At 40.9% G+C, this 27706-nt stretch overlaps 1 protein-coding gene across 1 annotated transcript in view; it reads right to left on the bottom strand.

Moving 5' to 3' along the window:
* Positions 1-27706, bottom strand: part of Cntnap4 (contactin associated protein family member 4) — a 278839-nt gene that overhangs the window by 101898 nt on the left and 149235 nt on the right. Inside the window, 5 exon segments of the mRNA NM_001107432.1 lie at positions 9005-9266; positions 12485-12628; positions 13364-13548; positions 14068-14271; positions 27184-27331. Of these exon segments, the coding sequence (NP_001100902.1) occupies positions 9005-9266; positions 12485-12628; positions 13364-13548; positions 14068-14271; positions 27184-27331 (943 nt within the window).

Raw genomic sequence — 27706 nt, 5'->3', positions numbered from 1 at the left:
AATAAGACACCCATCCATGCCTGCAAGCCCATACATTCTGTGGCTTTCTCTGCATGTACATACGTAACTATGATAAAGTACAACTTACACACTAGGCACAGTCAACCAGAAGTAACTCAGACAAGAATAGAAAAATAGACTGTAGGCATCGTTTAAGCTCTGTGAACAGCTTACTTCTGGTAGTTTCCATTTAATATTTTCAGACCATACTTGACCACGGTTGCTGGAGCTGTGGAGAGTAAAACCTCAGATAAGGGAATGCCATTTAAATTGCGCCTGTACCAAGTGGGAAGGATGGGCCTATAATCCTACCATCCGGGAGGGTGGATAATACAGGAAGATTAGGAGTTGGAAGGCAGCCTCGGCCAGTAGTAAGCTGAGGGAGAAAGGGGAAAATAAGTGTGTGTGTGTGTGTGTGAGAGAGAGAGAGAGAGAGAGAGAGAGAGAGAGAGAGAGAGAGAGAGAGAGAGAAGAGGAGAGAGAGAAGAGGAGAGAAGAGAAGAGGAGAGAAGAGGAGAGAAGAGAAGAGGAGAGAAGAGGAGAGGAGAGGAGAGGAGAGGAGAGAAGAGAAGAGAAGAGAAGAGAAGAGAAGAGAAGAGAAGAGAAGAGAAGAGAAGAGAAGAGAAGAGAAGAGAAGAGAAGAGGTAGATCACCTTATTAGGATAATATTAACCAAATTTAAAATCTCTTCAAAGTAGAGCCCATGTACATATAGTTAAATGTACTAAATGGGTTGTTGGGATTTTGTTTGTTTGTTTGTTTGTTTGTTTGTTTGTTTGTTGTAAGAGCACATGTTGTTGGGAGGAGAAACTGGTTGTTGAGATAAGGGAAGGAAGGAATGGGTGGTAAATTTGATCAAAATGCATTTTCTGCCTATATAAAATTACTGAACACTGAAGATTAAAACAATACATTGTATACTAGATGTCTTTTGAAAGAGACCCACATACATTAAACATAAGGTTGTATGCATAGCTTCTACCTAAGATTGCTGGAGAAAACATTCATGACAAGAGGCTCCCAGGAATACTTTCCCTCTAGGATTACCCAACACTGCTTGATTCAAATCCACAGGCATTTAAGGACTATGAGTGTCAAATAATTTAGATCTCTCTCTGTCTCCGTCTCTGTCTCTGTCTCTGTCTCTCTCTCTCTCTCTCACTCTCTCTCACACTATCTCACTCACTCCACTCTTTGTGCATAATAGACACAATTCCAATTAGACTCACAATTTTATATAAATTTAATGTTGCTATAATAAAAGCAAGGAGTTTCCACTAAAACGGTCTCCAGTTCTTCCTAAGGCAACACTCATGCCATTGTTCCTCCTCTCAAAGGCAATTACAACTACAATGGCCATGTCCAAGGCCAAATGAGAATAGGGACGCTGACTCTGTGGTGGATTTGCCAGCACTCTTACAGCCAGAGAGCATCTTCCAGTCAGTAAACAAAAGTTCTATCACCCTACAAAGCCCAAGGAGACATTGAAATTGCTTTATTATACTGAGTGTGGTTCCCTCACAGTTACAGTTTGAAAATGCACCAAAACTCTATCTTAAATTGGTCACATTGTTCTGTCATGGATATACTAAAAGGGACACAAATCTTACTTGGGGTTGAAAGCATAGTATTAAATCATCCAAGAAAGGAATATTTTTTAGGACCTAACTCAGACACAGACATAAAGAAGGCAGGATAGATACTCACAGTTAGACCAATTTCTCAGAAGGCATCTACTTAAAAGACATAATAGTTATATAACCCATGACTGAGTAAGATTGAAATAAACTCATCAAATGTCTCCAATTCAGCAGAATTCCTCTAGGAGGCAGAATGCAGACAACCCCTTACATACTTAATCCACAAGAGCATGTGCTTCTAGGTGTCCTCTAAGTCCCCATGTGTCCTCTAACCTGTCCCCAAAGCGTAGATGTGTCCTCCATGCATAACTCCAATGTTTTTCCTTAAGTTTTCTTTTCTTCTTAGCCAAACGACTATGATGCTGAAGTTTCCATTTTCCAATTTATTCTACAATGATTGTGAAGGAATAAGTAAGTGTGCCTATGCCTGCGCCTGCGCCTACGTCTGTGTGAGAGCAATCAGATACATGCCAACACCATGCTCATGGAGATCAGAAATCTCTAGCACCAGTCCTCCCCCTCTACCTGTCTGAAACTCTCTTGTTCTGCACTGTGGCATATGGTGGGCTAGCTGGCTTGCTAACTACCAGGATTTTTCCCATCTCGGCTTCCAGTATTGCCACAGGAACATTAGACTTAGAGAGACATATACTGCCAGGTCTGGCTTTACAAAGTAGACTCGGGGGTTCAGACTTGAGTTCTCACTCTTGCCCCCCAAGTGCTCGATCCACTGAATAATCTCCCCAGCCTTGACTTTGTTTTCTCCTTTGGCTACAGAGTTGATGTATAACCCAAGCTGATTTCAAAATTGTAGTCATGGATTTTGTCTCAGCCTCCCAAGTGCTGGAATCCAAGGTATGTGTCACCTTATCTGGACTACAGTGATACTTTTATAACACATGATGAAACGAACTACTATATAATCAAATCACATGTAAATACAGGCGTACGGACTGAAGAGATGGCTGGCGGTTCAGGCATTGCCTGCTCTTCCTGAGGACCAGGGTTTGAATCCCAGCAGCTACATGTCATTTCACTATCATCTGTAACTCATGCCCCTGGAGATCTGATGCTCTCTTCTGACTTTCAGGTACAAAGTGTACGGTCACACATGTGGGCAAAACATCCATACCCAGAAAATAAAACTGGAATTGAAATATTAAAAAAAATGTCTATTAAGTGTGTCTTTACACTTTAAAGGGATATCTTTGTGTTACAACTGTTTCTAAAAGCTCTATGTCTCTTTTCATACTCGCGGATGCATATAAGTTCTGCAGAGAGCCAGTGCTGGTCCAAAGAGCATGGTTTCTGTGACGGTGCCCTGGGCATGTGCTAATTGGGCACAGTACAGAATTAAACCAAAGGCTTGGGGAGGCCTTTGGAATCCTACTTTCCACACCAAAGCCAAGTTAGATTATGAACAAAGGATTGGCAGGACTGCCCGCTCTGCAATTTGGCATGGTGAAACACATCCATTCGACAAGCCAGCAGGTCATGAACTGGGGCCATACTTTCAGAGAACCCTTTAGAAAGCTGAAATGTTGTGTTAGCAGATATCATTTACATGTGGAGACTTATCGCCTGTCACTGAGATAGATTGCTCAAGTTAAAACATGATCCCTGACATACCCCAACTAGCCTTACCCAGGAAATCAGATCCTCTTTTCACTTTTCTGTCTCTCAGATGGATGAGAAGGGTCCCCTTCCTTTAAAGGAGGAAGGGAAGCAATCGTGCAATTTGTACTTTTTCCTTTATTGGGTATATTACATAACTCAATTATTCTATCGTTACTTTATTAGTGTTTTTTTTACAACTGTGGCAGAATAGTAAAGAAAGGAAAGGTTTAAAAGGCTAGAATAATGGCTTAGTGGTTGATAATGTTTGCTGCCCTTCTGGAGCACCGGAGTTCAATTCCCAGCACCTGAACTTAGCAATTCACAACCTACTGTATCTCCTTGTAACTCCAGAGGTCCTGATACCCTCCTCTGGCCTCTATGAATACCTACCTTCACACACACACACACACACACACACACACACACACACACACACACACACACTCAGTGTGTAGCTTAGATTATTCCCATTCTAATAACGGGGGGTGGAGGGGTGGAATGGGGAACAGAAAGAGATCAGACCCAAAATAGGGCAGGGCTATAACCCTCAGTGGCCCACACACAGTATCCTACTTCCTCCCATCATGCCTCCAGTGTCAAAGTTTCCACAATCTCAAAACATCACTCATAGCTGCCGAACAAGAGTCCTAAGCCCCAAGCCATGGAGGTGGGGTGATATCTCACATTCGACCCACAACAACCACCACTCATAATTCCTGTTCCGTCCTGGGAATCAAGGTCAGAGCCCAGAGGAGGCAGACGACCCATCACCGAGCTATACCCCAGCCTCCATTCATTATAATCTAGAGAGTGATTGTACTGTTGGTATATTAATAGAGTAATGGTTTCGATAATGTTATCAAGCGATTGTTCACAAGTATTTGGTATGTGGTATTGTTTACTTTACACCACAGTGGCTATTACTCTCACGTTAAGTGTGTAGACAATGAATCCAGGTCAGAGTAAACAATGGCCCCAGGTGCTACCAAGCCAGTAAGTGACAAAACCAAGCTGAAGCCCACACCTGACTCTGAAACCCACAGTTTACTCTGCCTGTAAGTCAGGCACCCTCACTATTGTTCTTTGAGTTAAACAACTTTGAGAAGGATAAGAACTAGACTGACAACACAACATGTCACCATCAGGAAACTGAGCTTTGAGAAGCTGACTGGCATACAGGAGCAGGAGAAGGACCTGACGCTGTCCTGTGGAACATAAGTAAATTCCCAGAATGCCAACATCAGCCACTATGTTACAGTTAGATCATGAGAAGAAACCAAGACTAGGTCTAGGTTGCCTCTAGGTGGTACGTGCCTGTGATCTCAGCATTTGGAAGGAAGAGACAAGGAAAGGATTATAAGTTCAAGCCCAACCCTGTCTACAGAGTACATTCCAGTCCAGCTTGTAAGACCCTTTCTCAAAACATCAAAAAGACAGACAAACAAAAACACCACTATTACAAAATCTTGGATGTTCACAGATCAAATTAAAGAAACCAGATTAATGGGCAAACCACGGGAATACCAAACCTCTCCCTCCTCTGAGGAATGTGAATGGCTACTGTTGCTGTATGGCTGCTTAATGTCCCACTGCAGGTTCCTGGTCTGAAAGCTTGGTCTCCAGGTGATGCAACATTGAAGCTTTCAAGAGGTAGAGCCTAGCTAAAGAAAGTGGGTCACCAGGAGCGAGTTTTAAAGGCTACGGACCAGCCCCTAGTTCTGGACTTTCTGCTTCCTGACCAAATGTGATGGGAGCAGGCTCCTCTACCACACATTGCTATCATAATGAGGTAGACCAGTTCAACGCACATTTCCCAGCAAGATGGACTGGACCTCTCCAAAGCCATGAGCTAAAACACATCCTTCCCCGCTTAACATTGCTTCCACCAGGTAGGTCCTAGCAACGCACACTACGATGTCTACAGGAACGACTAATTTCCCTTTTGTCAATTCCTTTAGTTTTATTCCACCACACCCACCCCCATTCTCTAGATTAAGATTAGAAAAATATCAGAGTTACCCTTATTTCCTAAGACCATTTGATCATCAGTCAGCATTTGGTTTCTAGACATCTTCATACTTTTGCGTCAAGCTGCTCATGTGAGTCCCCAGGTATGTCCCTAGTCTTGCGACGAGCCACAGACTTGGTGTGCTCAACTTCCAAATGTTTGGGTGATTTAGGGAGGGGAAAACACTCTCAACTGCAGAAGCAAGAACTGAATAATAGACGGAGGTGTTTGCAATTGCAGATGACGGAGAGAACAGGACTGTTCTAGAACCTTCTCTTCCTCAACTAAACCCTTCAACCCCTGTCTTTGGCTCACACCACATCACCCCAGAAATTACAGCAGGAAGGAGTTTTTATCTGCTTTCTTCTGGGTGATCCCCAGGCCTATCGTAAATTGCTATAGAAACGGTCTGACAGCTTAGCTGCCCTTGGCCTCTGCTGAGACTGTAACAGGCATCTGGAAGAGAAGATGGATAAAGAAAAGAACTGAGCCTGTCACTTAGAGTAGATCCTTTGCAAAGGTGCAGAAGGCAATTACATGTATGCCATCAGTCAAGGAACCTCTGAAGAGTGGTCCCTACTCCCAAATACACCTCGGCGCTCTGAAATCGCCAGGAATCCTACACTTACCATTGTCAGTAGCCAGAATTAAGAACCCAGATTGTTAGATAGCTCCTGTCAGGGTGAAAATATGGGGGTCGTTGGTGACGATCACTTCAGTGAAGGGCAGAAGTTTAAAGGTGACAGGCTTAGAGTAGGAAGGGAGGAAGAGTTTAACAAGGAAAAGGGATGAAACAGAACTATAAAAATGCCTTTTTCTGGGCAAGACACCTGTACCATGGCCAGGAACACAAAGATTTCGGATGTCTATCAAAACAGCAGACGCACCTCAGATAACACAGGCAGGCTTACGACAGGCACATTCTGCTACAGGGCCAAAAAGCCTGCTCACAGGACTGGTTTTCCCCATTAGGCAAAACAGTAAAACCATTGTCGGAGCCTCCAACTTGACAACAAAGGGTTTCATGTTCAATAAGGAAATGTAACGTCTTTGTTTCATTAGTCCCTTGATGTCATCTGGATCAGCTTTGATTTGACGTCTCTAACAATGACAAGGGCTGAAAATATCTTGTGTCACGAGGGATTTCAAAGCACTGCTAAAACGCTTCACGATTTAGGCTAATATACTATCATTAATATTTCAAGGATGGCTTAGGTTCACATAATATTTTCAAATTCCAAATGACAATTTGTCAACGGCACATCCCATTACAAACTTAGCCTGATAATTCAAATATTTGCATAAGTCAGTCCTTTCTCCATATAATTTGGGTTTTTTAACTATAAAAGGTAAAAAAAAATATTTTGAAATTGTTAAACCCTTAAAGTTAGCATTTTCTATGGGTAATCACTATGAATATTTAAGATATCCTTAGATAATGAAGAGATTTATTATAATATAACACCCTAAGGTGCCCGAGTGGAAGATCATTTCCTGTGAGAAGAGAAACTGACCAGGCACTCAACTGCCATTTAAGTAATTTTAAATAAAAAAAATCGATTTGCTTTATTGAAGTTCACAAAAATTAATATATATAATAAACCCACTTGGGATTCACTTGATAATGTTTGACATCAAATCAATTGCTGAATTACACTGACTTTAAATAAAGCCATGTATGACTGTTGGATTGGCATTGTATGATATTCAATCTTTTCATTATAGAAGGATGGCTTAAACTTCCATAATTATGAAATATATAATTTTGAAAGAAACTGGGAAAAACGAGAGTGGAGAGAGTTACCAGGCCAGCATTTGCTATTTTCAGAGCAATATATTTTGCTACGCTGACACGCCTAGTCAGATTCTGTATTATAAGCTATGAAAATAATCATATAAAGTCACGTGATGACATAATGGATTATGCCGTGTCTGTACTCAAACACTCATTTAGAGATTTTTAAAATCACTCAGGGTATTCTTTACAGTGCTCTACCTAGTAATTTATTAACTATATATTCCTGTAAAGGCTGGGAGCGAGTTAGCTTCACGCAGCTCACTACAGTAACGCCATACTGAAGCACTTTCTTCAGGATGTTGAAAATTAGGCTACGGCCATAACCACTTCAGAGACGTCAAATTCATCACAATACGCCACACACTAATGACAAGCTTACATTTTTAGACTCTGGTTTTTGGGAGTCTCTTAATTATTCCCATGACAATGATTAATTTATGTCTTTTTTTGGGCAGACTGCAAACCCACCACACTGAACATTACATAGAAAGTCACAGCACAGTACCTCTAAAAAATTATAATTAATGCTGACTTTCTAGGACCCTGACTTAAACGTCAGTGATACAGGAACAAATGACAATAAAAACATACAAACGTTAGGTCCATGGGCTGGCTGGCTCACATCAACGTGACACAAGCCAGAGCTATTTTGGAAGAGGGAAACTCAATTGAAAACTGCCCTTACCAGATTGGCCTGTGGATGAGTCTATGGTACATTTTCTTGATTGATGATTGATGTGGGAAGGCCCGGCCCACTGTGGGCGGTGCCACCTCTTGGCTAGTGGCCCTGGGTGCTCACAGAAAGCAAACTGAGCAAGGCATGGAGAGAAAGCCACTAAGCAGCACTCCTCCTGCCTCCAAGTTCTGACCCTGAGTTCCTCTGGTGACAGAGTGTGACACTGTGAGTGAAGTAAACCTTTTCCACTCTTAATTCCCTATAGTCATGGTGCTTTATCACAGCAAGAGAAACCTCGCTAAGTAGCACAGTAGCACTGATTTGTATAGTTGTTCTTCCTATCAGCTTCAAGCTCGATTTTAACTTTTCTCATTTTTTTCCCTCCTCCAATCATATTCTATAAAAGTTGGTCATAGGTAATACAGAGGAGTAGCACAACAGCATCTATAAATTGTTGCTAAAGATCATTTATTAAATTAATGTAGCAATTTACCCCAATGTGACCTCTAGCTGCCAGGAGTGGATGCTGTTCTAGATATGAAAAAATATGATGGAGATTCCTTGTTGCAAGCTATATAATTTTAATGAAGAGACAAAAATATCCCTCACCCACAGCTGTGACCTAGATTGAACATTAATTTTCAAGACACATATAAAGTCACCTGACTTATATTACCTCTAATTGACAAACGGATACCATATTGTAAACAATAGAGGATCGTCAATGCCCAAAAAGCAACTTTCATACAAACTATTGCCTCTTTAAAAACATACCCAACCATTGCAAGATACATTTGCATATTAGTATAAAATGACATAGATAGATATAGGTGCCAGTGTGGCCTCTGTCGTGCTCCATACCAGGTCAGAAAATAGCTGTTTAGCAGTCTAATTTTTCACTGAAAGACATCCAGTTAACTTATTGGCCTGTTTTCGGGGCCATTCACTGCTTCCCCCAAAGCACATTTTCTCCTGCTAGGCTGATGAGTTGTCTGAGTTGGCAGAAGGGTCATGGATGGAAATTTCCACTCTCTTGTCATTATCAACTATGCTAATAAGAACTTTGAATACTGGAATCACATTTGGAAGAAAATTGGAATCAAGTTTCTCTAAGGAAAGGTACTGATAATCTTATTAACTCAAGTATCCATTTATTAAACAAATATTAATTTTTTTGCCTATGCATAAAATTTATGGAGAAGGGACGGAGAGATAATGAAATCTTTCAAATCCATATGCCTTGCCTACAGGAAGACATTTATTACCTGCTGTGATGTCACTGGGTGACTTCCCTGGCTGGTGGAGATTCAGTTTAAGTCTCCCATCGCTGAGCGAGAGGAGAAGACTGCCTGACATCAGCCAGAGTTCACTGAAGAGCAGAAGTCCTGCCTTATTCCAGGTTCGGAATTGAAAACTGACTGAGATGGCTTCCTCTTTGGAAGATGCTGGGAGGACCAAGTAACTCCTGGTGCTCAGAAAAGTCAGAGGCATAGACTGTGGTTGTGAACAAGAAAATGAGGTGTTTCCCTGAGGATAAAGGACAAGAAAAGGCACTCAGCTTGTTACCCCTCACACAGAATGGAGTGCAAATACTCATAAAGTCTAGTTAGCAATCTCATATCTTTCTAACCTGAAAACAATTGGCTGTTGCCAGGAAGGTCCTTGTAAACATTGGCTCTTACCATGAAGGCCCGAATTTTTACCATTTATCTTAAAAGGACTTGAAGCGTGTTCCCAGACCTTCTCACCGTTTTTCAACCTTAGTATGGACTTGCAAAGTCAATGAAATCAACTTTATTGAGAAGAATAAACATTGAACTTTCATCTTACCCAGCCATTACATTGTATGTGTGTGAACAGTTAAAAGCTTGAGAGCACAAATGCTAACTGCTGACATGTAAACTTATAGAGCAAAGGGGCTTTTAAGACTATTAAACCCTATGGAGATGGAACCTATTATCAGCTTCAGTTTGACCTACCCCCTCCTGCCTTACACACAGCACATCCTCTTGCCCAAGAGCAATTGGAAGGGGGGGCAGTCTTGGCACAAGTGCTGTGGACAAACATTATTTAGGACAAACTACACATACCTGTCTAAATTTCCATTAAGAAAAGCAATAAAATTAAAATCTTACTCTGTGTTAGAAACACACAAGGCACATGAATTCACAGAGAATTTGGAATGAAACCTCTTCTATAATAAATATTCTTGTGATGCCTTTGGGATTTTCTGCACAACATGAGATTCAATTTGCATATTTTGAATTTTAAGCAATGAAAGAAATTAATGAAAATCTATTTAAATCTGCATTTTTTTATCAAAATAGTGAAGTTGGAAACCGTGTTTCCCAGAATTTCAATCTTTGCTTCTAGCTAAAAGTTCCTTCAAAAACTTGAATGATATTTGACAATAGAACACCAGACATTTTGCCCCAGAGGTGTTGGGAATCATATATAATAGAGGATGGCCCAAGCCTGCAATGACACGTACTGCCTGTGTGCCAGCAGAAGGACCAAAATGCCATTTTCCAGGACCCATGCCAAAAAGCAGGCCTGGGACTTGGTAGATGTCCACTGGTCAAAAGACTTGCTGTACAAACTTGAGGGATGCATTTTGAATCTCAGAATCCCACATAAACGCTAGATGGGTAAGGGGGCCACCAGTAATTCCCACCTCAGAAGGCTCAGAGACAGGGAGATCCCCAGAGCACGCTGGCTAGCAGCACACAGCCAAGCTCTGAGTTTGATCAGCAGATACAGTCTCAATGAATAAGGTGGAAATGTGACTGGGGATGATTTCCAATAGCAGCCTCCAGCCTCCACTTGCGTACATCCACACGTACGCAGAACAAATAAACCACAAACCATGCATGCGCACACACCCCCAAACACACACATATGGTTTGTCCCGCTTCCTGTCCTCTCCCACTCCGTACCACCCAGTTTTCATGACAGCTGAGCAGCAACAAGCCAAGCTTGTCGTCCATCCCAGATGTGTCTCATGGATTTATTAGGGACAGAAGGTACCCAGGGGCAACGGCTCCTATAGAACCCTCAGAAAGCTGACTACGTGAGCCACCGACACTCTGACAAATCTACTTGGTGCATTCACGCTGCAGTTTCAGTGACTGACCTTCTCCTGCCAAATCTTCACTTCCTGGTTCCTCTGCTACGTCCTAATTGTAATACACTCTGCTATTGCTTCCCTGACTGAGCCATGACCAGCAGAACTAAGTGCTGCCATATTTCCAGAGACTTGAGGTATAATGCAGCCCAGGCTACACTGCTAATTAGACAGCTTGGCAGCTCCAGTGTTGTACCAGCCTGTAAGTCCTTTATTTGTGATGAATGGCCATGATAAATGCAAGTGTTTCTTGTGTCTTGTTAATACACCAGGAAGCTACCTAATTCTCGAGGCTCTGTGCTCGTCCAAGGAGCCAGTCGGGCAATAACTTCTTAAAGAAACAATAAATAAATAAATAAATAAATAAATAAATAAATAAATAAATAAAATAACAATCTAGTGAGAGTAATAATATCTCCACAAAACTGAAACAGCCATAATAAAATTAAAATCACATCACAATGAAATTTTAAAATATTTCTCATACTATTTTTTTTTAATTTGTGTAGGGCAGTTTTCTCCAAATTAAAACATTCCTTCTAGGAGAGAGGGGCTGGCTCACGAGATTCAAGAAGTAAATGAAACACCACATGCCTTGGTAAGCAGATGCTTAGAAACTTCTGGCAGGCTCCTCCCTGGCATTATAGATGTCATGAACAACTGCCAGGGAGGAGTCTGATCATTCAACCTGAGGAGAGAGCCCTAGAGTTACAGCCTTGTGAGTCATCGCCTGTGTTGAGGTGGCCTTTACTGTGATGCAGCTGCTTTTGGGTCACCCTCACTTGTGTGGGTGACCTGGTACTACCCATACCCTGTTCATGACCCCATTAGAAACTCATTGGTTAACCAAGTTAAACTTTGGTGCAAAAATTACTTTGGTCTGTCACTGAGTTCCCTTTCTTCTGGGGTGAAGAGGTAGGGGAGCATGTGTGTGTGTGTGTGTGTGTGTGTGTGTGTGTGTGTGTGTGTGTGTGTGTGTGAAGGAAAGAATGCATGGAAAACAGATTGAGATATCCTGTAGGGTGTGTGTGTGTGTGTGTGTGTGTGTGTGTGTGTGTGTGTGTGTGTGTGAAGGAAAGAATGCATGGAAAACAGATTGAGATATCCTGTAGGGTGTGTGTGTGTGTGTGTGTGTGTGTGTGTGTGTGTGTGTGTGTGTGAAGGAAAGAATGCATGGAAAACAGATTGAGATATCCTGTAGGGTGTGTGTGTGTGTGTGTGTGTGTGTGTGTGTGTGTGTGTGTGTGTGTGTTTTGTTTCTCCCCAGGAAAACATTTACTTCATATAAATAAGTGGTCAGGTGGTGGTGGTACACAGCTTTAATGCCAGCACTTGGGAGGCAGAGGCAGGTGGATCTCTGTGATTTTGAGGACAGCCTGTTCTACAGAGTGAGTTCCAGGAGAGCCAGGGCTACACAGAGAAACCCTGTCTCGAAGCACAATAATTAATAGAAGTAAGTATATGAAAAATACTTGTCCTTTGTGGATTGTATGCTTACTGCTAGCCAAAGAGAAGTTTTAAATAAGAACCAAGTATAAAACACATTAAGTGAGACTCTTGAGGGAGCAGTTTTATTTGGCAGAGACACATCTCACTCATTGCTTCACTTGGAGGTTCTTACCATGGTGATGATCTGAGGGCTGTGTTGCTTGGCCAACCCAATGACATCTACCCCATTATAGAAGAGGTTCTCTAAACATCCACGAAAATATTTGTACGGCAAGGACACTGATTTTGCAGGTGCTGAGATCCCTCCAAAGCTGATCTTAGAAAGAAAAATGGCATCAATAATATTGTTTAGTGACTTTATGATAACCTGTTTAAATAATTATGATTAGCAATTATAGCAATAATCACCATGTAGGTAACTTTGCAACACCACACATAGAAAAAAATTAAGATACTGACTTTTAAAAACAAATTTATGTGCATTCAGTCTTCATTTGTGTGACAGTTTAATTATTCTTCCAAGTCGCTAATCACACCTGGTTTTGATATTTATTGCTTAATGAAGAAAAATGCACTTCTCTATTCACACTAGAACTTGGACTATTTAATAATGTAGCTAATTATGATACTTTATTTTGTATATGTTCCTAGCACACATTGCTATTTGCATATTTAGATCGGATGTTAACAAATTAATCTGTTTTCTATTATATTCTGCCATGCATCTGCATTTCTCAGGGGTAGAACATGCATTCTACATTTGCATGGGGCAATGAGCACTCATCATTGAAAACATGATCTACGCATGAGGTACTGTGACCGTACATGTCAGGTGAGCAGATGGTCATGTGCTACAATGACACAAATACATATATAATAAACGAAAAGCCTCAAGTTCAGTGTGAAAGTGAGTTTGGCCTCCATGGGAATGCCTCATCAGCCTGGGGATTTATTCCAAAGGTATGTTTTTATAGCATATTGTTTTTTGGCTAGGAAATTAAACCACACATACATCATCAAATCTGTATTAATTGAAATGTAACCACCACACCTCATAATCAAGATCCAGGTAATTGAATTCTCCTTGGGCATGGAAGTGACGCCTGTGCTCATCCACTGTAAAGTTGACCTGTTTCCCCAGTCTCTGGATGAGCACAGAATGCCAATGCTGATCGTCGAGCAGGCTGCCCAGGGTGAGGTTGATCGGCCTGGAACTAGAGGTCAGTCTAGCTTCACCTAGAAAGAATAAATAAATAACAGCCCCATGATCCAGTTAGGAGATCAGTATCACTGACAGGAATTTGCAACCTTCTCCTGTGTGCACCATCCTGAACACAAGTGTGGATTTACCTGCAACTTGGTTATAATGATCTCTCAACCTTGCTGTAATTTCCTCCGCTGTTAATTCTTCCTATTATTATTGCCCACTGCAAGCTCATTTTCTATGTAAATTTTATCTTTGCTACAAGCTCATTATTTTTACTGCTGTAATATTTTTCAATGACCCATCCCATTCTTTATGATGCTAGGAAATAACGGTGGAGCTCCATCAGAGTTATGGGGAAAGCCGTCAAAGTGGGGTTTGTGCACGCAGTGTGCAAATATCAACCCTATGAGCACTGGGCGTACAGGCAAGTCCTTCAATGGGAGAATAAGGTACTTTAAATATTAGAAGAAGTGAGCTGTGAAAAAGTCACATTACGGAAGTGAAGAGCAATGATTAGACCTTCCAAGAGCCTCACCAAGTGGTTTTACCTGAATGGATAAGCAAGAAGAGCTTCCCTCTTCTTAACTCCAATGTGATGTGATCTCCACCAGGCCCTGCCCTGTGCAGTAGGATCCCATCACTCTCCATGGTTTTAAATTTCAAAGATATGATATCTCTTATTGGACTCAAGGAGTTTTGATCAAATCTGTAGAGGAGGGAACTTTTTCCGTCAAGATCAATCACGACCGACCCTAGGGACAAAGAAAGTGAAGGTCATCATGGTACAGATAAATACGGTTTACACTGAAAACATGGCGACTATTGTAGTGTGTGTGTGTGTGTGTGTGTGTGTGTGTGTGTGTGTGCGTGTGTGTGATATCAGATCAACAAATATAACATCAAAACCCTAAACTGATTCAATTGAGTCTTTTTAACTATACATGAAATTCATGATTTAGAAATACTCTTTACATGCATGCCTCAAATTTGCTTATGTTACTAAAGGCGAGTGTTACTCTACAAAAGAAAAAAATCAGAAAATGATTACAATGAATATATTTATAATACATATTTTAAAAATCATCAATAGTTTAATAATGGTCTTGGACTGTTGAGATTAATTTTGGAGGCAGAGGAAGCTCCAAAAAATAATTGGTTTGAATATCTCAAAATTCTTCCAGACATGTGCTGTATCTATCAAAGCCAGCATCCATACATGCATATATGAATTTATATATAATACCATGTCAAGCACATATTAAATTGTCTTAATATATTCTTTCCATGACCAAATGACAGTATTTAAGGACAGGGCTATTTTCTGACTTCTTAAAGGCATCGTTAGAAAGAGAGTAGCCTAACAGTATTGTAAGGTTTAGTCTACTGCATTTATGTCATACTTTGACATCAACCTGTTTTTTTCAGCTTTCTGACAGTGTCTTACCTACTCATCGTCAAGTTCCCTTGTGTTCAGTTCATCTCTTAAAAGATGTCATGTTATACCGGTAACATAATAGTACATCTGTCAAAATCAGTTGCACCCCAAAAAGACACAAATGAAGCCTATAATGTTCAGGAATCCTTGCTATATTTTCTGTTTCACCTGTCAAAGGTATTTTAAGACAATTACCCTTGAGAGTACATTTATATAATAAAGGAAGAAAAAGCCAATCAAATAAGGCTCATATTTTTTCCAATGTGCCAGCTGACTTCTATCTGTTGACAACATGATATAACTTATTCACCATATTTCATTGATGAAATTATTATAGTTTCTTCTATGCCCAAATATGGATTTGATTCAGACTAACCACTGTACCCTAGAAACTGTTAATCACCCCCCAACAACCCCCTATAATTTTAGCACTACTCTGTGAAGCTAAAGACTCAGGGGTCTGATTGTTTTCTTACGTCTTGTTAATATGCTTATAAGGAATTCATTCACCAAGCACACATGAATAAACATCACATTCCTTAGCAAGAATAATGTGAGCCGAACAATCATTCCTTGTTATATAGTTGAATGAATGTGCGTGGCTAAAACGTAACTCTTTGTCAAGCAGAAATGATGTTTTCCACCATTACTAGATGGCAATAAATTAAGAAAAATTTCAGCCAGATAGACTTTAAATGTTGACACATTTGGAGAAATGCGGTTATCTCTGACTTAATGTATTGCTTAGAGGCAACTAAGAGAGCAATGATTTTCTTTTAGATAAAGACTATTTTTGGAATTAGCTAGCAAGAGATTCCCCCCCCCCCATAAAAACCATCCATGTTACTCTACACTACTATTTCTTTTCTCTCTCTCTCTTTCACCATTGTTATTATTACATTATAATGGTTGTATCCATCTTCCATGGCACCTCAAGCTTTGGGGCCTGGAATACTTCCATCAGCAAAATAAGGAATTAAAAAAATAATGAAATCTTGGACAACTGGTGCCTAAAGCAACAGGGCAATGTTTTATCCCTCAACTGAAACCACTTGCCATTCTCTCTGACCTTTACCTACTCTCGACCTAACAAGTGTATGGCTATGCACATCAATGAAGTCACGTACTATAAACATACTCAGTCTACTGTATCTGAGGTACTGCATGCTATAGGATGGGTAGAAAGTGTTGAAGGTCAGTTTGTCAGTATTTGGAGCTTAGACCCAGAGAAGATCAAACCATTACAGAATGTAACTGGTGGAGAAGAAAGGGTCAACTGGCTACGGTGCTGAGAAAGAGTTCGCTCAGGTGTCAGACCTATAAATTCGAGTCTCATAAGTAAACTGACCTCTCTCTAAAGTTTCAAACTGCTTATCTTCTTCTCCTCATGCTCTAGATTAATCCTGTGGCATTTAATTTCAAAAAGACTGGATATTCTCCCAAATACATTTACATTTACTGTCACAAAATCAAAATCAAAGATTGTTGAGACGCTGTTATGACAAGAAATAATTTAATGCTCTGTAGGAGAAGGTGGAGTCCCTTCAACCAAAGCGCCTCCGAGGGGAAAAGAGTGTAGAAATAGGGAAATGATCATCTTGGTGACAATCCCCTCACACATTTCACATGCATATAAGCAATGCTTTTCAGAAGGATAAGAAGGGTAGAAGGCAATCAAATAGCACATATGTAATATAAAGATGAAATTCAGTATGATCCCTGACATTTTCATATTAATGAAATATTACACTCATTGGCAACCATTCACCTTTTTATTATTACATTTACAAAGTTATTTATGGAAACATCTGACAGTGAATTATAGTTTTGAACTATCAACATAAAGCGCTTATAATGATAAATAAAGCATCCTGGTTAGGTTTTCAGGGTTTCTTTGCTTCTTTGTTTTTTTTTTCTGTTTGTTTTTGTCAACTTGATACAGGTTAGACTCTTTTGGGCAGAGAAAACTACAGGTACAAAAATTCCTCCGTCTGACTGACTGTAGGTCACCCTATGGGGTATTTTCTTAATTGGTGATTGATGTGGGAAGGGCCCAGCACACTGAGTCTTACTTAGTCTGTGTTCCTATATACCCCACAGCAGGTGGTCCTGAGGCACATAAGCAAACAGCCATAGCAAGCCACAGAGAACAAGCCAGAAGCAAGGCTCCTTGACGGTCGTGCTTCGAGTTCCGTCTCCAGTTCGTGCTTAGGTTCCTGCCCTCACTCCTTACTGAGGATGGCAATGTGGAAGTATATATGGAGTCAACCCAGTCCTCTTGAAGTTGCTTTTAGTCACTGCTTTATTGCAACAGAAAGCCTAATGAAGACATACAAAGGATAGGAACATCTGGAACCTTCTTCTCTAATGTATCTGCTCCCTCTCATAAAAGAACCTTCTGTGATTTCATAGGGTATCCTGAAAAAAACCCAGGTAGTACCCAGGAATTCTATGTTCAAAGCGTCTTTGCTGGGCAAGGTACCACAATGTCTTTACATTCAGGTTTTAGAGACTAAGATTCGTGTTCCTGTGATAAAAATGCATATATAAAATATGAGGGGAGAGATTTATTTTGGCTCTTGGTTTCTGAGGTCTGTAGCATGGCAGGGAGGGTGGTATCTGTAACACTGAAGCTAGAAACAGAACTCCTCACACTGTAGGAGGTCAGGAAGCAGACAGAGCAGGCGAAACAGGGCCCCATATAGAACCTTCAGAGGCCTTGACTTTGTAGCAGACTTTGGCCAGCCAGGCCACACCCCCTGAAATTGCCAAGCACTGCATAGCTACTGCCAGCAGCACTGGGACATGTGCTTGGTGGGGCACATCTCACATTCACACAATAATAGTGGGGGTGGCTGTTTTCTGTCTCATGGCAAATTACTTAACCTCTTCGTCTTGCTTCTTCATGCATGAAATGAGAGTTAATAGCATATTCTCCACAGGTTTGTTGTATGAGTGTTTACCCACATAGTAACAAGTAATCAATGAGCACTCATGGCTGCTAACGCTAACCTATTATTTATTATTAGGATATTGAGCAGGAAAAGAGCTGCTCAAAATAATTAAATACCTGGGTGGATTTCTGATTCTTTAAAACATAATGAATTTCTGAAGAGCACATACACTCACATATTCACACATATACACTCACATATGCATATACACATACATACACAGGCACATATACATGTGCATACATGCACATACACACAGACCACATGCACATAGACACATGCATATGCACACGGACAGATATGCACATGTACACACAGGCATACACACACATATACATGTAAGACACACACCCGCACAAGCACACACACACACACACACACACACACACACACACGCAAGGCACGCATACACACACACAGGGATGCTCTTCAGCTATCAGTATCATTGCCAGGTTATGCAGAGAGAGTGATTTGAGCCTGCTGTGGGTTCTGTGTCTCTTTCCCTGTCAGCTCCTGCTCAAGCTGACTCGCCCCAGCAGTTGTTGGTGACCTGAATCCTCCTCGGTGAATACTGCCATCTCAAATCTGCTTAATTTAAAGCAAGAATTGAGGAAAGAGGAGACTCAGAAGGACTGTAGGCCCAGACCAGTTCTCCTTGTGACTCCATATATGGTCCGCTGCATTTATATGATGCACAAGTGTAATCTTCCATGGACTGGAAAGCTCTCCAATAGAAAAATACACAAACGTCTTTCAGAGGGGCTGTGTGGGCACTCAACCTGCCTTCCCTCAGCACATATTTATGGAGAGCTCTCTGCAAGCACAGAGGCAGATGAAGCATCGCGTGAAAACAGTGCACACTTCTTTATATGTTTCAAAAAAAAAAAAAACCTCACCATCTGTGAGAAGACACACATGCCTGAGAGGCAATTACGCATGCTTTTGTTCAGAGCTTTGCTTCTGCATCAGGGCGACGTCCCCAGCGCTGTCTAAGATGCGCGAGACAGCCGACCTACAATATCCTCTGCGAAGGGTGTCAGCTGAGCTGCAGAGACGCCTCACCTGCTTGCACAGCAGACACTCTCTCTGCCTGCCCACACTTTCCCGTGCAAAGACTCTTACCATTCTGAGCTACTCTCCTAGGGCTGACTCTCCCTGCCTAACCCCTACATCCAGTCCGGCTGCGAAAGTGTGAGCATTCTAATCTTAAAGGACTGTCACTTTTGAAAGCAATTTTCCCCCCGACCCCAGCTGGATTACTCACAACAGGAACAGCCACAGAAACCTAAGAGGGTGACTTTAAATGGAGCTCTTTGGCCCGGTCATAATAAAACAAACTGGACCAACAAGATGGCTCAGTAGATGAAGATTCTGCAAATTCCAATGACCCACATTTAATCTCCAGAACTGACTTGGAAAGAACTGACGCCTGCCCAATTGACCTTTGTCCGTGAGCGTGCCACAGTACACACACAGAGAAACACACTAAGTAGTTTTTAATTATTTTTTAAATAAGCAAACTGGATAATTTCTTTCTTGAGTACTCCATAAACCTTGAGCTCTTCCAGGTTGCCACTGAATCAGAAGCTGTGGACTCCTAACTTGAGACCCAAGAACCCAGGTTCCCCTCATGAGGCTGACGTGGGTGATGGCATCAAGAAGATCTGACCAGAAGAACAGGTAGGATACAGAGGCCTATTTTCTGAAATCAAATAACCTCATGGCCTACTGAATCGTACTGGGGAAAATGAACACATTTTATTTATTTATACTACGATTGGTTCTTGAAGAAAGCTGCAGAGGTAGGAAAGATTTTTTTCCCTGAAAGATACTTCAGGATAAATTGATTCTGCGAGTTACGCTATGAATCATAGCATTATTGATGAGGACAGATGACTAAAAACTTAAAAGAGAAAGATTGGAATAGAAAATGCATGAACTGGAAAATCATTCCTTCAATAAGAGAAAATTAATTTTATTTAAAGGTCAAGAAAGGATTCTTCTTGAAAAAGATAATTAAGTCTTCTGTTCATTTAGGGTAGAATTGCCCTCCAAAATATAAATCAAATAAGAATTTTATCTTTAGGGGATGGAAAGATGTCTCAGCATTTAAAACTTGTTGCAGAAGACCCTGTTTTGAATCACTGACACCATATCAGGCTTCTCATGACTAACTACAAATCCAGGAGTATCTGACACCCACCTTTGGCCTCCAAGGGCATCAGTAACCAGTTGTGAATATATTCAGACACACACACACACACACACACACACACACACACAGAGAGAGAGAGAGAGAGAGAGAGAGATGCACACACACACCCACCACTAAAAGAGTTTTATCTTTAAAGATCAAAGAATAAAATTAATACAGACCTTCTATGAGCTAGATTAAGGGGCTAGAGGCCAAGTGCTTTTTGGTTAAAAGTGAAGTCAGCTTTTAACAGCAATCATACTGTTTCTTTATGTGAGAATTATTACCCATGAATTACTAAACTAAGGAGTATAAATCAAATGGAGTCACCATTCAACTATTACATAGTGAGATATTCAAGCAGCAGGGTGATGGATAGGCACTTGAGACCCGCATTACTGAATCAGGTTGGAGACCAAGCACTCAAGAAATCAACAGGAAATGGGTTATACTATTTTTGCATAGAAGCACAAAGGAGCCAAGGATGATTTAAGGGACTCCTACTTCTAAAACAACTCAAATGAATATCATAAAACGGAAGGAGGGATGGCAGCAAGCTCTACACAGAACCACAAAACACGATGACTCCTCTGCCATGGCTTTAAATAAATGGAGGTAAAGTCAGTGAGAGGTTGAGGTGCTGAGCATGATGTCCGTGCTTAAATATCCAATGACACTGACTTTCTGGGTGGATGAAACTGGGAGCATTTGCTCTGGCGAGGCCATTTTCGTGGCTTGTGGGAAGATCCAAGTTGTGTTTCAGTCTCTGGTTTTATTGGTAACTTCTAGTAAGTTGCCTAAGTCACCTAAATACTTTTGTCCTTAACATGAAAGGTGAAGAGATCAAATGTCATGCTTCATATTACCAAGTTCTCTGGAGATCAAACAGAAGTACCACAGCGTCCCAACCTGGATGGCAGTCATACCATTTTGATAAGAACAGCTACAATCATTCATTCATCTCGGTGGTGTCTCTATTACGTTCTGCATATAACGGATTTGCTTTCATGAACGATCTCATTATTTCCTTTACATGAAAATATCTTTAAAGATTCATTTTTAAATATGTGTATATGTCTGTGTTAGGTTTATGCACGTATGCAGTGTCCTCTATGGCGAGAGAGGATACCAGATGCCTGGAAGTGGAATTACAGGTGACTATGTGTCTCCTGATTATGGATGCAGGAAAGGGAAGTTGGACCTTCTGAAGGAGCTGGACATGTTCTTAACTACAGAGCCATCTCTCTAGAAACTATATAAAAATACTTTTCATCCATCTATTTGTCAATTGTTATTATTGCACATAGATTATGCCACGTGTCACCATGGAAGCCACCATATGAACAGTGATCACATCCTGTCCTCATCAGTCCCCCAATCTAAAGGGAAGGACACTAATCTACTTACCAAGTGTAGAAGTACTTTCAAAATTATTAATATGTGAAAGCGGAGTTACAGAAAGGATTGGAGTAGATACATTTAAATTACATTGGCAGCGAGGTACATCTCTGCTGATAAGATATCTAAGCTAAACACATATGTGAATGGAGGTCAGGCAAGGAAATGAAAGATAGTGAATGAGTCCCCTTGGAAGGCAGAGAAGACTGCAGGGTTGACATAGAGGAAGGAAATTAAAATAGCCAACAGGAAGTACTGTTCTAAGAAGGTCACCCTGACCATAGGATGACCTGCCTGTGAGTTTCTGTATTTGGGGCTTTTTTTTTCTTCCTCTTAGGAGTTAACCATTGATCCTCAAGTATGGCCAGGGCTTTCCAGTCAGTGTCACTATGGTCTTCCAGTTCAAAGCTCAATGTGTTCAACTGCTCCTCTACCTGGAAGAGCATGAGCTGCAAGAGTGGCCTTCTGAATATTACATGGATGCTAAGTCTCTAAAACTGTATCCTCTGCATCTCCCGCTGTCTCCTGGGTATGACATCCTAGGTCAACCAAAAATCAACCAAGGACTGGGGTGGAGGGAGCTTGAGCTCTCCATTGATAACCTTTATTTGGATTTCCCTTCTCAATTTCTGGCCTCTCTGGAAACCTGGAACTCTGGCCTCTGTCTCCCAAGTCTGCAATGACTGATAAACGTTCCACTTGTCCTTAGAAAATTGCCAGTTGATTATGAATCTCCTGGAATGTGCTTCTTGGCTTTATAGAATCCAATGCTTTCAAGTTTCTACCTGCTTTTAAATGAATTTCAGAGCTCTGAGGCAGTTTATAAAAAAAAAATCTATCTAGTATGTTTACTTGTTATGGGCACTATGTCAACCCAATAAACGCTCTTCTTACTCAACATACCAAAAACGAAGTCATTCATCCTTTCTTCAAACATTTGTAATTACTGTAATCCATTCATTTATCCAAGGTCGCCAAATGGGCATGTTTTTAATACTATAATATTTTTAATATTAATTCCTAGTTAAAAGGAAAAAAAGAAACATTCCGTGTTATATTTGATAACTTCATATTACAGAATATTCTGAAGATTACGAAAGAAACATAGGTTTTATTTTATTACATTTCAAAATAAGAAATTGGCACCTTAATGTCTCTCATATGTGACTAATAGGGCTGTTAAAAATTATTATCATGGGACCAGTGAGATAGTAGGTAAAGGGCTTCCTGCCAAACCTGATGACCTGATGACCCAATGACCTGATTTCAGTCCATGGGACCCACATGGTAGAATGAGGGAATTATTTCTCACAAATTATCCTCCAATATGTACACGCACATGCGCGCGCGCGCACGCACACACACACACACACACACACAGAGTCACCATTAAACTAATATATATATATATATATTATATGAGAGAGAGAAGGTAGTATATTATTAAAAGCATGAGCTATAGAAATGTCTTGACAGTTAAAAGTTATTGCCTTCTTGCTGAAGTTCCAAATTTGGTCCCCACATCCGCATCTAACACCTAGCAAACACCTGTATCTCCAGCTCCAAAGGGTCCAACTTCCTCTTCTGGCTTCCATGGACACTGTGCTCACATGCACATTGAAATGCATGTACATATAATTTTCAAAACTAAAAATAAACCTTAAAAACAAACACTGTCATGAAACCCTTCCTTTACATATACTTGATATGTTTTAAAGTCCTGTAAATACCTCCTCCCCTGATGCCAAATGTTTCTGTTGTGGGATGGTAGGAGCCTGCTCAATTACTTCTGAATTCTTTGCACACACTTCTGAAGATTTTCATCATTTTCTTCTTTCTTCTAGCATTGTAATGCTAGTTGCGTGGCAGCATTGATAGAATATTACTTGCCAAGGAAAAATATTAGGACCATATAGAAGCTTTACAAAGAATGAGAGAATTTAGGCCCACTAGATGCTGGCTTCCTTTTCTGACACAAAATAGGATCCTTCAGCAATGTCTTATGGAGGAGCAGTTAGACGAGGAGCTGTGTCTAAGTTACCTGGTCAAACTTTCAGCAGTTATCATGAGAAACTTGCTCAATGCATATGGGTTCAATTCAATTACAACTTTCTTTTTTCATAAATGAACGGCTTTTAATTTTCTGTCCTAGCTAGGCACATGATTGAAGAGATAGAATCCTTAAAGCAGAAAAATTACTATCTTTTCTTTCTTTATTATAGTAGTTTGAGTAAAATTGTCCCCCATTGACCCATACATTTGAACATTTAGTCCAGGAAGTGGCATCTTTTGAGAAGGATTAGAAGGTGTGGCCTTGTTGGAGTAAGTGCATCACAGAAGGTGGGCTTTGAGGTTTTGAAAACCTACATTTGGCCCAGTGCTTTCTCTGCTTGAGGATCAGGATGCAGTTCTCAGCTACTGTTCCAGTGCCATTAGAGCTGTTATGCTCTTGCCATGCCCCTGCCATGATGTTAATTGGCTAAACCTGTGGGGCTGTAAGCAAGCCCACAATTACATAAATACTTTTTATAAGAGTTGCCATGGTCATGGTGTCTCTTCACAGCAATAAAACAGTGACTAAGACAAGTATTATTTTCACCCGTGGTAAGCTGTAATCTAGTGATGACACTGTTATACTCTGGATTTTAAGTGTCCTCTGAAGGTCTTCGTAGTCAAGGCTTGCTCCTAATACAGGCGGAAACATTAAGTAATACAGTCTAATAGCCAGTGTTTCACATGCTTCAAAAGACACTGTGAACTCTCTGCCTTTTCTCTCTTTTATTCACGCCCCAACTATGAGATGAGCAGCTTGACTACATGCTGTTGCAGCAAAGTACAGCTTTACCCCAGGCCCCAAATCAACAAGCCAATAGATTGTGAACCAAACTCCCAATGAACCAAAGCAACCCTTTCCCCCTCTTAGGTTGATGGTTTCATGTCTATTAGAATAACAGAAGCTAGCTCACAGTGTATAACTCCAGCTTTCAGGGTTTAGGGCATGATTAAATGTGCACTTCTATTTTTTTTTAAGTTAGTGTGAGCTTCATAATGATTGACTCATGTTCTCTTCAATGAATAAACCCCATAATTTCCTCTCACGTAGTCAATATTTAAGCCATTAGATACCATAGCTCAGTGCTTTTCTACATTTCTTCTCATCAAGTCTTCTCATGTGGTTCTCCCTATGCCCCGTTCCTCACTGTTAGAGGTTGGACATGCTGCTTAGAGGATGTGGAAAGCATCATCAAAATGCCTCTGTTCACTCTTCTGTCTACCGGGAAGACTGATTGACAGAAAGAGGAACCTGTTGTGAAGCAGGACAATGAGTACACACTGTGGAGAAGAAAGACTGCTTCGTGACATCCCGAGGTCTGAAAGTGGCCTATCAGGGAAGTTGAGAACACCTATTACTCGCTGGGGAAAGGTAATTATCTGGGTGGGAGAAAGAAGGCAGAGTATGGAGCAATTGCTATCAGCACCATGCAAAACCCCTCGGGCTAGAAATATCATGAAATCATGGCATGTCGCAGCAACAGAAATTAGTTTCAGTGTGGCTAAATAGTTGGATATTTTTATTCTGTGGTCAAGCAATAAAAAAAGACCATGGGCTACAAAGTCAGGATCCTTACTCAAGATTATAGACAAGGACTTTTAAGTGCAGACTAAGAACAAATGATGAGGCAAAACACTCAAAATTATGAACACGACCTCCTGTGGTCTAACCTCCACCCCTTAGGGCATGCTAAATACATGCACCCAGCAATTTTCTGATTTTACTTGCACCCCTGCGTTTGCCTTTGGAACACATACAATCCCCTCATCTAATCATCAAAGGCTTAACTCTCTTTTTCCCTTCCGGTCTTCCATGACTTCTTCCTTCCATCCATCTCTTCTCTGGATCTATAAATGTGCTCACAACTGCAGGGCCCAACATTATCTAAAATTTATACTTTCTCTTTGATGCCATAAAATTTAGCTTCTGCTTCACTCATTGCTCAGGAGACAACTTCAGGTTCGCTGACATTAAAATAGACCAGGCTCTTTAATACGGATTTTCCACGCACCGGGCATCTCTTCATAATCGGTTGTTGCTCTAACTTGTTGGGGCAGAGGGCAATAAAAGTGCATGTGGGTCTCACAGTAGCCATTTTCCATGAAATAATCACAGGACGGCGTGAGTCTATAACTTTAGTAGGCACATGTATTAGACACAATGTGGAGAAGGTGGTTTTAAAAATGTGAAAAATAGGGCTCACTGGGTAAAGGTACTTGCTGCCAAGCCTGACAACCTAAGTTTGAACCTTAGGACCTATGTGGAAGGAAAGAGAGAACTGGGTCCTGAGAGTTTGTCTCTGACCTCCACATGTGCACCATTCTACCTTGCTATAAACTTTAGAATCACTCAGGAAAGTCTTTAAGATCCTGGGAAATTTTTAAACTCACTAACTCATGAATTATCTTGGCTGCCTATAATTTTCACCCCTGAAGATCAAACCCAAGGCATTGCACATACTAGGCAAGCTCCACACCAGTAAACTATATCCCTGTCATGCTTAAAATATATTTCCAAGTCATCTATGAACAGCTGGTAGAGTATGTAAGTCATCAAGTCAAACAGAAAACAACAGTCTAATTAAGCTTTTCAATTTTTATCACATCTACCTAAATTTTACTTCTAGACATTTCACACATGACGCCATGACACAGCATCTGACGTTCTTCTGTATCTATGAAGGCAAGAGTCTTAGGAACAGTGCCTTTGACTTTTACTCTTCTACAGGAGAAGTTAGAGAAAATGTGTGGCTTACAAGCATCTTCATTTTATAGGAGTCGGTGGGTAGAGCTGAGTCCCAGCTCAGTGTCATTATTCTCAGTCTCTTCCCCACAGGAAAAAAAAACAAATAAATAAACAAACAAAAACATGTAATAAGATGCCTCATTAGGGGGAACCTAAGTGAAATCTGTGGTTTCTACTTTTCTTTTCTTTTTTTTATGTGAAATCACTTCAAAGACATTTATATTCTGGCAGAGGTCTTCCCTGTCTCTTTTAATTTATTCTGAGGGCACAGCATATTTAAAAATGAGTTCCTTGGGATACTATTTTTTAGGCTACAGAGAAAAAGACTCAGCTTTCGTACAAGCTGGCTGGTCCTACATACTAAATGGCCTAACACCTCTTTTCTTTTTGGGACAGGGTTTCTCTGTGTAGTCCCGGCTGTCCTGGAACTCTCTCTGTAGAGCAGCCTGGCCTTGAACTCATAGAGATCCACGTGTTTCTGCCCCCCAAGTGCTAAGTGGGCACCACCACCACACAGCTTTTTCTCCTTTCTTAAAAGACGGGGTCCCAACATGAAGCTTCAAGTATACTGGGGAAGATGCAATATTCAAATACTCAGACTGCTTTAGTAATGATAGCTTTGTAATGTACACACACACACACACACACACACACACACACACAAACACGCACACACACACTTACTTCATCCCTGAATTAAAATGTAAAAGTTGAACACTCCTATAAAAATTAGCACATTGTGGTCCCAAGAGTCGTCTTGCGCTGAAATCTTTCCCGTCCGGCGTCTTTCTTCATACGGACAGAGTTGATTTCAGGGTACCGTTTGGCTTTTCAAGCACCGCCTTTGATACCTATTGCCATCCGTGGGGTAAACGAAACACTTACGGTATGCACACCCGAACACCTCGATGCGCATCGCGATTCTGCCCTTCGGGTTCCATTCCAGAGGAATGAAGCGCAGAAACCTGGCTTTGATTGAAGGCTGGAGTCTATAGTACACGACGCTGTCCGCGTTCGCGTTTCCAGAAAAACCCTGGAAGAAAAGGAAAAGAAGGATCTCTTGGTATCTGGAGACTGTGAGTATCACCCGGAATGAAGGCCTGTGTGCAAAGCCAGCCTTTTCCCTTTTTTCCCCCCTCTGTGAAAAGTGCCACTTTCTTTAAGGAAATCAGATGAACCGTTTTGTCTCTCCATGCACAAAGTGACTGTTACCTCCGTTTCTTTGTATTAGGAGAAGTTTTAAATTACAATCGCGCCCATTAAAGCAGCTTTCAGCGACGATACCCTCGATAAAAATTGCTTCGGCAAAACACGGATTAAACGTAAAAGCGTGCGCGCGCCAGTGGCTTGCCAGCGCTGCAATCTTAGCGTGCAGAAGGCGAGAAAATAATCTCTCAGTATTGAAAAA

This window comes from Rattus norvegicus, chromosome 19, assembly GCF_021556685.1.
Source record: "Rattus norvegicus strain SHRSP/BbbUtx chromosome 19, alternate assembly SHRSP_T2T, whole genome shotgun sequence".
Taxonomy (NCBI): Eukaryota; Metazoa; Chordata; class Mammalia; order Rodentia; family Muridae; genus Rattus; species Rattus norvegicus.
Note: the sequence above shows the minus strand (reverse complement) of the source record. Positions and strands in the feature narration are given on the sequence as shown.